At 42.2% G+C, this 13461-nt stretch overlaps 1 protein-coding gene across 1 annotated transcript in view; it reads right to left on the bottom strand.

The window, feature by feature from the left end:
- The window catches only part of IKZF2 (IKAROS family zinc finger 2), a 193275-nt gene that overhangs the window by 61594 nt on the left and 118220 nt on the right, over positions 1 to 13461 (bottom strand). Inside the window, exon 9 of the mRNA XM_080399859.1 lies at positions 1 to 13461. This exon is cut by the window's left edge and continues 15204 nt beyond it. Within this exon, the coding sequence (XP_080255985.1) occupies positions 12737 to 13461 (725 nt within the window). The 3' untranslated portion in view covers positions 1 to 12736.

Raw genomic sequence — 13461 nt, 5'->3', positions numbered from 1 at the left:
ATAGCTACCACACCTACATGAAAATAATAATTTACATTCCTCACCACACCCTATAAACTACATGCAGGCAGCCTGAAACAGGAAAAGTAACAAAAATAATGGGAAAGAGCAGCAAATAGTGTCTTGACATTATCTGAACTGATATGAAATCAGGAGTTGAGGGCAGGGAAGTATTTCCTCTTGAAACCAAACAAAATAACCCAGAAACCTTCAGAGGGTTTAGAGTTTCAGGCTCTCTTATTGAGGGGAAAAAAAAATATCCCCAAATCCTCCCAGATCTATGAAAAGCAGACACTTTCCATAGAGAATGTGTTCATTGAAAAGCAATTTTCTGTTAAAAATCAGTTTTGACAGGGTAGTTTCATCTGGGCTCAGGCACTGGATGCCACAGGAGCATTTGCCAGGAATAAAAATAGGCATTTAGCTCTGAAGGGCCAGGTTGCCAGGGTTAAAGACTTCTTGCCTAGGGGAGAGGTTCCTCCGTCCCAGGGATGGCCGGTGACAGCTCAGAAGGGATAGAGGTTCACGATTTGTGTGGGAGTCTTGAATAATCTGTTCCTATTTTAATGTGAACATGGGTGGTAACATGGAATTACAGCATGTGGAGGCGGGCTGGTGTGTGCGGATTAATGAAAAATAATGAGATAATATTGAGTATTTATATAGTCTCATTAGAAGGGCTCGGTTTCTGCACTGACAGAAATCCCTGGGAAACGTCGTATTCTGGAACTCCATCCCTAATCTCTGTACCAGGAATTAATAGGACACACAGAGGCTATTTCACAAGCATATTCCTTTGAAAAGAGCTTTCATTCTTAGTCTTACATTTTAAGCGACCCCAGTACTTACACAGTAATCCTTTCAACTCATATTTCATTGAATCCAGAAGTCATTGTGGCTCCTAAGGTACTCTGCTGTGAAAAAAAAAAAAAACCAACAACAAAAAACACTGATAATTGCATGCTGGAAATTATGACATGCTTATACGATGCACTAAGAGACAAAAATAAGCACTGAAGGGCAGGAGGGTAAAGCTGGGTTTACTGAGGACTAACTACATTAGGATTGACTCAAAAGAAGAAAAAAAAACCCCAAACCCGAGCATGTTCAAACTGCAATCCAAGCAAAATGTATTTTTACTCCCTTGATTATTGTGAGTTTCATAATGCGATTTTGAGGGCCTACCGTTGCCTCCCATTAACACGGTTCTGTTAAATATTCTGCGGTGTCTTGGGGGGAAATGATTTATTGGAGGGCTGGGATCTGACAGTCAAGCACAGAGATGGAGAAAAACGTACTTTGATTCATCACCTTTTAAAAACACAAATTCATCCTCAGATGAAGCTTTAGTAATTTCTTGAAAGTACTGCATAAAAATAGAAATATTAGTGCTACAGAAGCAAAAGCCAGGAACCAACACTTAATCTTTATTAACTGGGAAAATTATATTGGTCTTGGTAAAGTGGCAGAAGGCGCTTGTCAGAAGGCACTGCTCGAAATCCACTTGTGCTGTCACTGCCTGGGGGTGACAAGGGGAATTTCAGCTTAATGCCAAGGTGCTGGCCAGGCAGGTCAGAAACACGCCGCTTACCTGGCTACTAGACTGATCCAGTCGATCAACGTGAAGGGTGATGCTGCCGTTTAAAAGACTCGCTGCGATTACATCATTTGATCCAGAGAAAATGATGAAATATTTTGAAGCCAGTCGCCTCTCACAGACCAAATCGGGACTCGATGATCACAGCATATACAGACACTGGCCACTGGGGTGATTTTTAAGCCTCTGTTGCAATGAAGTAGGAAAAGGCTGTTTTCAATAGAGTAAGAGATCCCCAGCAGAAGTGATGCAGGGGAAGGATTAGACATGATTCCCTGTTGCCTAGATAGAGTTGAATGGGCCAGGTCAACTTGCCCTTTGCTTGCAGCTGCAGACAAGGTGATCTAGAGAAAAAGGCGATGGCACACCATGGTGAGAGACTCACCCCAACACTTAAACAAGCACAAACAACGTGCTGGCCCTGATTCACAGCCAGGAGATTTCTAAGACTTTCTTGAGGCCACGCGCAGAATCTCACTCCTGCAAATGACTCAGCAGCCTTAATGGCTATCAGTCCTTTAGTTTCTGCCTATGAGCTCTCCCCTCGTCTTCTCAGACCCTTACCTGAAGTCAAAGATCATCACCATCTCCAGTAAGTTTTGGGACAGGACCTTGAGTCAGTCAAGCCAGTGATTTCTCTCTTACGATGGCACAACGTGACTTCTCCATGCATCAAATATTCGGACTGTTGCATCGGCTGAATCTTGGGTCTTTCTGAAGAAAAACCAGTAGTCTGGCAATCCTCAATGGAAGAAAACTGGGGGAATTCTTCTCATCGGGCAGAAGCATTCCTCAGAGACAATGTATCAAACATGACAAATGAAGATTAAGTTTTATTCAGATGATATCTTAAGAAGTTTCCATTCTCATGTCAATGATGAACAATTTTATTATGGGGAGAGGCTGGTTAATCTTTAACCAAGAATTTACAAGAGATTCCTAAAACAAACCACAAACAACTTACGAAGCTTCATGAGATCTTCCTTTTATTCTGAAGAGTTTGCACTGTGAATGCTACCAGATAGATAGCTGCGTTACAAAAGAACGAACAAGTTAGGCAACGTGAACTACCCCAAAAATCCCTGCTGGGACGGTCACCTCTGGGTACGACAGAGGGGAACTCAGCCAAAAACCCATGCTGAGGGAAGGGTTCAAATTCATTGCTTATGTTCATTGTTTATGCGCTCTGAGTGTTTTCCAGAAAAAGTTGGACCTTGGGCCATCAGCTCATTGCAAAAACATGGCAGACCAAGTGGCAGGTGACCGATGCCACCAGTTTACATAGTAGTATATTAGGGGAAATACTTCTCTAGCTCACGCTGAAGCTGATGATAAGAAAGTCATTAGCTTCAAAGAATATTAAAATTGGATCTGCACCCAATTTGCCATATTCATAACCCCAACTCATAACACATTCAGTCTCTCTAGTTAATTAGTAGGGTTTGTTGTCAGGTAGAAATGAGATTCCTTTGAGATGCCAAATCACCACATGTGTTTACTGCTGCAAGGAAGAAAAGTGTATACATACATCAATGTTTCCAGAAAGCTTGAATGGAAAACCCTTTCATGTCAGAAGTTTATTTTTATTGGTAAAATATTAAATAATATACAGAATTAAAAACTGCACTTACACTTCTGAGAAGAAATAATTCTTGGACAAATTATATGCTTGTTCCTGAGATTCCCTACATTTATTCCAGTAGCTGTGCACTCAAGACAGTACAAACCTTTATAATATAATCCTTTTCACAAAGTATTACAAAGTTTCTGCAGCTTCTTTTATTTATACACACATACAGACTCACACTCTCACATGGTTGTACAACACTCACACAGGTACGGAGTACACACATACAGATGTGGAACCATGTGTATGCATGTATACTAAGAAGAAAAAAAAAAACAAAACAAAAACAACAAAACAAAACCAAACAAGTCCCATAGTTCAGTCTATAGCGGCAAAAAGTTTTTTAGCAGGGGGATACAGGTTTACATTAGGGCTGCTTACATGCACCACTGCCACAGTGACCGTTTCTGAACTCCTTTTTATAAGAGCATGTTCCAATGGCCACGTAAAGCAATGGGACGATTCCCAGTGTCTTCACAGGCTTCTGGAATAAACTCTTAATTTAAAAGATTCCTCAATTTGAGCTCAGAACATTTGTGACAGAACCAAAAAATTGTAACCTGGGAGAAAAGTGGTCATTTGCCAGATCACTCACCCAGCCTTCTTCAGGAAAACAGCACTAAAGTGGGCAGGATGCAACTCCCTATGAGTCAGGGGAGATGCCGTGACAAATGGGTCAGACCGCACAGCCTGAAATTACGCTCACAAAACCGTGCATGCTTTGCTATGATCCCACCGCTTCAGCGCGGTCCCTGCGTGTGGGAGGACCTGAACAACCTACGTGAGGTTACCAGAATTTGGCCCAAGGAGTGTGAACCAGTGGGCAACCGTGACGGTCACCCATTGAATGCATTTTTCTTCTTGAACTCGAACACAAGAGTCTGGGAAATAATTTTGGCAATCAATCAGAATGAGATACAGTCTCCTCACCTTTGTTATTATTAAAAAGAAATGTCTTAAATACAAATTTAAAAGACAAAAGTGGATACTGTGCATGCGCAGTAACTGCCTTTCAAAGAAATCTCAACGGGATTTTTTTTATTTTTTATTACGTACCTAAATACATATTTACAGAACACCGGCTTCAGTCTACGGGGGAGGAAGGCATTAAAAATACACTATATATAAATATGTATGATATGTAAAACAAGTCCCATCTAAACTTATATAAGACAAGGACAACTCTAAAGAAGCTTTTCTGGTCTCTCAGGTAGATAAAGGACACGAGTCCTGTAATTCTTACATAGGCAAATCTCTCCCATTAGAGCAAATGGCAGTTTTGCCCTAGCTAAGAGATTAGGCCTAATCCAAAATCCACCATCAAAGCCAACAAGAGTCTCCACTGAGTGGGTTTTGGATTAGACCAGAAGATCTTTTTATATTTTTTTTTTTGTTATTTTTAATAAACATCAATATTAAGTGCTTTTCTTGAAGAGAAAGCTGCAATTAGAAAAGAAAAGGAAGGAAGGAAGAAGCAAGAACAGGTATGTCCTTAATTCATACAAGGGATGTGTTTCAATGTCAAATAAAAGTTGGAGTTAAGGTATGGGCTTTAGCCTTAATTTACAGTTTCTCACCTTTTGTCAATCAAAATTTTAATTTACTTGAACATTATCTTTGAATGTATTTAAGACAGAGCATTTTGTTTCACTGACTTGTGTGGACTGAGGAAAGAAAAAAAGAAACTACTGTACATTAACACGATGTCAGGGAAAGTATTGCACTTGAACAGAAAAATAACCCAAAAAGGTGGCTTTGTTGGTGTTTCGTTTTTTTTTTTTTTTTTTTTTTAAAAAGTAAGATAAGCAAATCGTCCATGTCTGCAATGAGCATGTTTAGAAAGCAGGATCCAAGAATGAAGCATTAGAAGCAAATCTGGGGTTGGTAACCCCCACCCTGGAATACAACAGTAGTAAAACTTTTTTTTAAAGCATTTTCTTCCAAGAGGAAAAAAAAAAATTATATGACTTTTTTTAATTTACAATTTTAAATCTTTCTAAACATTTGCATTAAAAGTTTCCAGTTTCTCATAAAAAGATATACATTTTAGGAAAAAAAAAATACAACCAGAAAATAAAACCAACTAAAAAGGAAGGCAAATATACAGTATTATAATTACATCACTGTGGAGTCATCTCGGAAGGTACCCTAGATCTTTACAGTGTTATGAAGAGCACGTACCTTAATTTTTTTTTTCTCAAATCAACTATCTTTTTTTCTTTTTCCTGTTTTTAATATAAAACTACACTTGAGTACAAAAATATGTAAACAGACTGTACAGCCAATGAACAAAAAAAACCCCAAAACAAACCCCAAAACCCCTAGACAGCCCAAAGCTACAAGAGATAAGAGCAGGCCCAGACTTAAAGCTCAGAGGAGGAAAAGGGGGTGAGAGAAAGAGAACCACGGAAAGCCAGAGGAGACTGCTACATGGCAGAGGAACTGAACGTGTTCAAGCTCTGAGGACACTTGACAACTCGTCAAATAATTGATCACAGTTTCAGAATCTGAACAACTACAAAAATAACCAAAAAGTCCTTCCCTTGTTACAGTGTGTTCAGGAACGAAGAACATCCATTTCCAGTAAGCAACGTCAAATCCCAGTAAGTGCATAGTAGGGGATTCAGTGACCTCTACCCCTTCAAGAAGCTTTTCTTATTTGATGTCACTTGAGGTAAAACTAAATGGCCCAATTTACTGCAAACTGGCCTCGTTGTGCCAATAACAGAGTCACACTCTCCACCATGCTTTGCCGGAGGCATCCGTATTTTATCCGTGATTGAGAATACAGACCAGAGGCTGCCGGTATTCGCGTACTGCCGAGTGCGAGGGATTAAGGCTACTACACAAATATAAGGGAAGGCGTCTTCACCGCCGGGCCCCGCCACCGAGGGCTGACAACCGAGACCTAGCCAGGGCTGCTGCGCTGTGCCAATTAGCAAATAAGGCCCTGATCTCACACATAACGGTAATTATTAAGCACACGGTTAAATGCAAAGCTCCTGTGCATTCCAGATCTAATCGAAGGGATGGCAGGAGGCTAATCGTGCTCAAACGTTTTCCTGGGCTGCAGTGCAGTCACCTAAATCAATACCTGCTGCAGGAAGGGAGCATCAGCCCCAGCTCTGGGTCAAGTTGCTCCCTTTCTCCATACAGGGTACACATCTATACGAGCCCCTCGCGAGACACACACTGATTAATTTCATTGTCATTCACTCTGTTAAAATACTTCCCATGCTGCCAGTAAATACATCACAGTATTCATTCTTTTTTTGAACTGTAAATAATATGAGCAATATTATGTAAATAATAAAGCAATGCAAGTCTTTTTTGAAATGGTTATTTCTGTCCACTGACTGATTAGGTCCCAAGACTGGTACGTAAAGGAAGAGTTTTTACAGAAGGAGAGAGCACGGGCGATTACGCTCCTGAATGAGGACACACATGGACCTACCCATAACCACCTTTCCAAAGGCTGGAAGCGAACAGGAACCGGGAACGCTTGTCTGTGTGATCAACTGAAAAGCCAGGTGATTTAAATCAGGTACCGGTTTTATTGTTACCTTGGCCTGTTAAGCGTGAAGCACGGCAAAACATCGGCACACCACCCGCTCCTGACTGTCCTCTATTCACTTCAGAGCCTCAGCAGAGGAGGACACAAATCACACCCTTCCAGGCACGGCCGTAGGAGGCTACATTAGAAACTGGTGATCATGTCCTGGGCCCATACTTCGGGACAACCCTTCATGGGATAAAAGGGAACACATTTACTACAAAACACATTCTGCCCCTTCCCTACCTAATTCCTCGTCCCACGCACTCTCTGTGGCTGCCGTGCGCCCGGAGCCTGCCAGAGAGGTGCTGAGGAGCCGGTGCCAGGCTGCCGCGGGCTCGGGGTCTGCCGGGTGGCATGCTGGCATGGTGACATGCCCTGCCGGCAGGCGTGATGCCGTGCACATGCTGCACGCTGAGGTGCTGCACCCGCACAGGGTAAATAACTAGATCTGAAACTAGGTCACCAACCTGCCAGGAAAGTACCGAAGCAAACACTGCGCTTTTCACCAAAGTGTTCCAGCTAGTAAGCCCCCATAACATCTTCCACAGATGGGCCTCTCTCATCTCTCTGTCAATTGTTAAGGTGGCAGCAGCACGACGGTCAAACTTGCAAACCATTTCCAAAGGACTTTTGTTCTTGCTGGATTTCTTTTTCTGGGTTGAAGCAAGCGGCAGATGCTTTAAAGTCTGCTGCTGCTCCTAAATCGGAACTTAAAAGCACAGCTAAGTCCATTTTCAAGCAGGTCTGAGTTAAAGCTCTGGAGGGGCAGCAGGCAGGATCCCCCTGTCCTGGCACCCCACAGGGCGCTGTGCAGCTGGGGGCTTTTGCAGTGAGTCTCGGCACTGCGCTGGGGACGCCGTGTTGGTTGGGACCAGCTCCGAGACCAGCTCTGGCTGGGCTGCCGGAATGCACTCCGCTAGGGTAATTTTCAGCCCTTCCCACTCCTAAAAGCCAGCTGACTCCAGGAAATCTCACAGCAAATTACTAAGATGGTCCTCTCTCCGGGTCGAGCTGCCAAGGGGGTGCGGAAGGGGAGAGGGATCACTCACTGCGCCATAGGAGAGGGGATGTTTGCTTTGGGTTGTGTTTTGTCGTGCATTCTGAAAGGGTATGGGAGGATATCATGAACGACATCACAAACTTCCAAAATGCATTTGAAAAAGGCACATAAACAATAAAGCATATATCTAATTATATGATACCATATATATAAATATACTTTCTCAGAATCTCCAGCTGTCCTAGACCACAGGCCATTATCACCATCCATTCTTGTTTTTAAATGATACTAAGCCAAGCTAAGATGCAACTTTGTAGCGTCAAAGCCAATTTCATCACACTTTTCCTCAAAACCCACACTGAGTTTAGGCGACTCCAGTATCAGTGCAGCCTCCCTTCTCCCTCTTCATTATGTCGTAACGCACATCGAGAGTTAAGGGCAGGAATATTACCTAGCTAAGGAACTGTATTGCTGCAGCTCCTGTCCGTGGCTGAAATAAGCACCTTTCCCTAAATTATCTCCAAAGTTTCTTTCCGGAGGAAGCAGTGTCTGTTGTCTGGCTTCTTTCAAACACGAAAAAGCTAGCTCAGGACCTAGACAACAGTAATAATGTCCTATTAAAGGCCAGTTTGGAAAGGTTTGGTTTAATTCCTCGCCTCTGCTTTTGCCTGACAGCCCCGATTTAGGAATGCCCTTGTAAACAGAAAGAAATTTGGAAACTCTCAAAATCGAGAATTTCTTCACCTTGTAGTAAAATATACTTTAGTTCCACATGGCTATTTTGCAAGCTGTGTCCTCACACAGTAGAAACTACTACCATCAAAAAAATCAGGCCAATTAACAAATTTAGATTCTTTCTCCCTAATACAGACCAAGAGAGGTTAATGCCTAGACACCTTTCACATCACATCATAGATGGAAGCACTTTTTAAGGAGAATAAAATTGTTTTAATCCCATAAGTTACTGAGTAAAGAGCTGGCTTTCCTGAAAAATGCTATATATTTTGATGTGCGCTCCTAACTGATTGCAAAGAGAGGTGGCTGTAAAATTCATTGGCCATAACAGCAGATATATAGATAATGCCCTTTGCTCCAAGAATATGGATCATACCAAGAGAATAAGCAGTCACACTCCTATTTCAATTAATAGGCCTGTAATACTCTAAATTGAGTCAGAATCTTGCTATTTGATGTAAAAAGAAGAAAAAAGGTTTACTGGCAGGGATGTGTGCAGAAATTGCTTTTCTTTTTTTTAATGAAAATGGGGAATGTTCACAGGAAGCCAATTCTAAATTTGCAAATGCATGTTTTTAACTGGAAACCTGATTCCAAGAATTTCAAGAGAGTCCAATAAAAATCAGCCAGGTTCAATTTCCTACACCAAATACTTAGAACAAATGGATCTGCAGGCCAAGGATTATCTACTGAAATTCCTAGTACACTGTGAATGACTAACGAACTCAACAAAACTGAAGGGCTTTTCTTAGAAATCAGCAGAGAGCAAGCAACAACAACAACAAAAAAAATCTCTTGAGGCCCCATTTTGCACACTTCCCTGTAGGGGCAAACTACTCTATATAAAACCCTCCAATAATTTTCAGTAGAAAGTGAATACTAAAATATATGCTAGTCCAAAACTGTTCAAAATTTTAACCAGAATTTAATCTTTTTACCTTCCCTAGCTCCAGGATGAAAAACTGCAGTGATTGTTCAGAAAAGGACATCGATAATAAAAATTAAAGTAACTCCTTAGCTTCTTGCTCTCCAAAAAATGCGATTTTTGGAAGATAACTAAGCCGGCGTGTTTCCCCACTGCCTCCCCAGTTCTCTGTGCCTGTGATCCCAGGAAAAGGCAGTACTCACACACAGATCTCACATGCTACCATTGGAACAAGAAGCTTAACCGAAGCCAGCTACAAAACCACTGAGCCTCCCCATCCGATCTTTTAAACATCCACAGAATATCATATCTATGAATGAAAGTGCACAGTAACAAAACGCAGATATAATTGCAGACAACTTATTTGCAGATACGCAAGACAGTCTCTGCCTTTCCCACATTCCAGTGCTTTCCCAAACACAGGCAGAAATTTTTTACACTTTTTACCTAGGGCAACTATTCAAGAAACCATAGCCCGTGTTCTCTCCACTGACCACAGAGAAAAGAACAGTGTTGCTCCCCACAGACTGAAAGGGATTTCCGGCAACCTTTTTCTCTGGCTCAGGCACTTGTCCTTCTGGAGGCCCATGCAAGCCTGGTGACCTTCAGGCCCAGCATCTTTCCCTTTGCGCACTGTTCTTGAAAGACCCTGCCTGCCTCAGCAAAAATCACAACCATTTTTCCACTTACTTTTTTTTTTTTTTTTTTGGTGGCACGCTATAAAAGCAACCCCCCTTTTCTGAATTTCCAAGCACATCCCAATGCAGAACATGGCCAACTGCCTCCTAAGCCAACCTTCATAGCCACAGAGAATCAGACGTTACGGAAAAAAAAGTGATGCCCTCCAGCATCTCTCTGCTTTTGTCCTGCACGAACTCCTTTGATTGCACCAAGCACAAGAAAATGAGAATGGTCTGGAGGACGGCAGTGGTTCATTTGCCTGAGTTTCCCCTACATTAGGATGAAGAAAGGAGGAGGGGGAGCAACGCAACGACATTAAGAACAATGTTGGGAATAGGTCTTTAAATCTGTCTCTCCAAAGCCCGTATATTCCCAGCCTTGATAGCTCTCATATTACACAAGATGACATTTCTCTCCATATTGTACTATAATTAATAGGCTACTGCAAGACTTTACCAGCTCCTACTTAATAGCATTTCAGTGCTGGGAAGCAGTCATCAGGTAATCTGGCCATGATCTACTGTATCCTTTCTAAACACAGGTTCTAGCTGCCAAGAGTGTCACTGTAAAAAGATTTCAATCAATACCACTCAGCTCCTACTTTCAAATGCTCCAGGTCTAGGAAGAGAAAAAAAAAACCCAACAACCCAGTACCCTCAAAACGAACAGCAAACTGGCATATGCACCGAGTACGCAGATTGAAGTGAGCAGATGGGAATTCATTATGGCCTGATCTTGCTCTCTCTTTTATACTTTAGTAACTTTATACTTTGGAAAAGGTCTCATCAAGCGCATGGAGACCGTGTGCATGGAGGGGGTTAAACCCATGCAGATCTTCCCATTCTCAAGCTGTGCTCTTGTTGCCAAACAACAACATTTCAATTGTGATTGGTACAAACAGTTGGGTTTCAATGGCAATCTGTCACGTAGGTTTAAGCCCAGTTTTTACTGATGCAACCTGCGACTTGCTGCGTGGTTGCTGGTTTTGTTATTCACTGGGAGAGAAAGAAAGGAAACAAAACAGATTGGTGGGTTTTTTTTCTTGTCCCCTCTGTAGTTCAAGGACTTGCTCTGGAGTTTGTTTCTCCATGTTTTCCCCACAGTGAAATGAATAAATTAGGAAAAAAAATGGAATCTGCAAATCCAAATCAAAGCACAGCACCTGCATCTCCATGTATCACTTTCTGAAGAAGCAAGCAATGTCATATGCAACCTGTTGGTTTGCAGGGCTTCTGTGCTCTCCAAAAGAAAAGGCTATCCAGCAAAACCTGCAAACACTTCTACCCCTAAATTAAAAGCAGAATCAATGACTTAAACCCAAAAGGAAGTCATCAGTTCAGCAGATTAGCAAATAAGATGTCAACAAGAGAAAAAACGGTCAAGGCTCGGACCCTGATGTAGCTGAAGTTGTTGGGGTAGTTCCATTAAATTCAATGGCGCTAAGAGGATTAATGCTGGCCAAGGATCTGGCTCCTAGCGTTTTCCCATCTGCAAGTCTTAGTTTAGGCTGTTGCCAAGAGGTTAACACTGTGACAATAGAATGAGAAAGTATTTATATAATTATTTACCTATATATACCTATATTTAAAGAACACTTTGTTACTAGTACTTTTGTCCTTTTAAAATCCATAATTTTATAACAAAATTATTTCAGAAGAGCAGCAGAACCTCTTGAGTAAACTACAGACTCTCTCACCCACTCCTAGACCACTTACTGTCCTAGAAGCAAGTTTAAATGTTATTTCTAAATGCTATCTCTTAAAACATGGGGTGCAACTAAATAAGTAAGGCTCCCAAGGATCTCTAAGAAGCCAGTGAGTCAACACATAGGCATGGAGTAACAGCAAATCAACAGTTCTAAAAAAGGTGCTTCGTAAGTTAAGGAAAATAAAAATACAAAGCTTTAGACTTACCACAGAAGGCCCTCAGACTTATGAAACTAAACTGCTGTAATGTGGTACAGTGTTAAGACATATACTTCTTTTTTTAGATTTTATTTTATTTACATTCTAGAGGGGCAATACACACTGAACCCAGGAAAACAGCTCACCCTAGAAAGTAATTTTGAAAGGAATATGGACTTTGATTCGTGCTCCTAAATCCCTAACAGTTTTGATTTAAACAGAATTGTTCATTCTGCAGAATAAAGTTCCCTCCCCCTTTCCTCCAGCCACCAAAACCCAGCACCCTATCTACACATTTGAAAAGGGCTCTCCTCTGAAATGTTTCTACCTATTTGTCTGAAATCATAAATGAGTGGCATCTCATCGGGACTTTAAAGCACCTAGCAGGGTTGAGTGATATCCCAAGACAGGACACGACGTACAGCCGACCGAGACAGAAATGGACTGCCTTTCAATTCCCACAGAAAGCGAGGCAGGTCACAAACCCCTCTTTTATCCCTTCCCTTCCTTCTTTCCATTAAGCTGGGCAGAGCAAATGAGGTTGGGTCCACAAAAAATAAGGTTAATAATAATAATTAAACAACAGCAACAACAACAACAGCAACAACAACAAAATAGGCATCTCAATGTCTGAGGAAAAGTGGGATTGTAAGTGCAGTATTTCTTCATGTGCAGTTCTACTTCATACGAGTCCCCTTTGGATGAGAAGGCCTAGTGGAATGTGTGCTCCCCTCGGACTATGTGCGACGAGAACTCATAGCGGTCCTGGCTTCGGTAGCCACAGATGTTGCACTCTAGCGGGTCCCGGTAGCCATGGCAGCCCATGTGGATGGTGTACATGACATGGTCCAGGAAAAGGACGCGACAGTGCTCGCACTTGAAAGCCCTAATCTGCTCCCCTTCTCCGTTGATGACCTTGTAGATATCCTTTAAAGAGCCCTTAGAAGCTTTTGTGGCATCCAAAGCCTTGACGTCCTCCTTCATATAAGCTGGGCTTGGCTTTCTCTTGGGATTTAAGGCAGAGTTTCCTTGGTAGGACTGGCGGTCTTCGTGGCTGCTCTCTGAGTCAGTAGAATCCAGGCAGCTATTGCTGGGGGAGCCCTCTCTATCCTGGGTTCGACTCTTTGGTCTGATGAGGGAGATCGGGCCATCCATGTTGTTCTCATGACTGTCAGCTGTTTCCCTACTAATGGGCCTTTCTATCCTGTTAGGATGATAGACCTGAGCGTAAGCTGAGCTGATGACGGGGGCCACCTCTGCAATTGTGCTTGGTGTGTGCTGCATCAGGGGGTGAAGTGCCTCAGCTCCAAGGTAGGTGATTGCATTGTTGATGGCTTGGTCCATCATGTGAGACTGCATCAGCTCAGCCTCCTTCTCATAGGACAGGTTCATATCAAAGGGAATATCTGGATAGCCAAATCTCATGAGCTTTTCAC

The sequence above is a fragment of the Falco punctatus genome (assembly GCF_963210335.1).
Source record: "Falco punctatus genome assembly, chromosome: 8".
Lineage (NCBI taxonomy): Eukaryota > Metazoa > Chordata > Aves > Falconiformes > Falconidae > Falco > Falco punctatus.
This window is presented reverse-complemented; position numbering and strand designations above follow the sequence as displayed.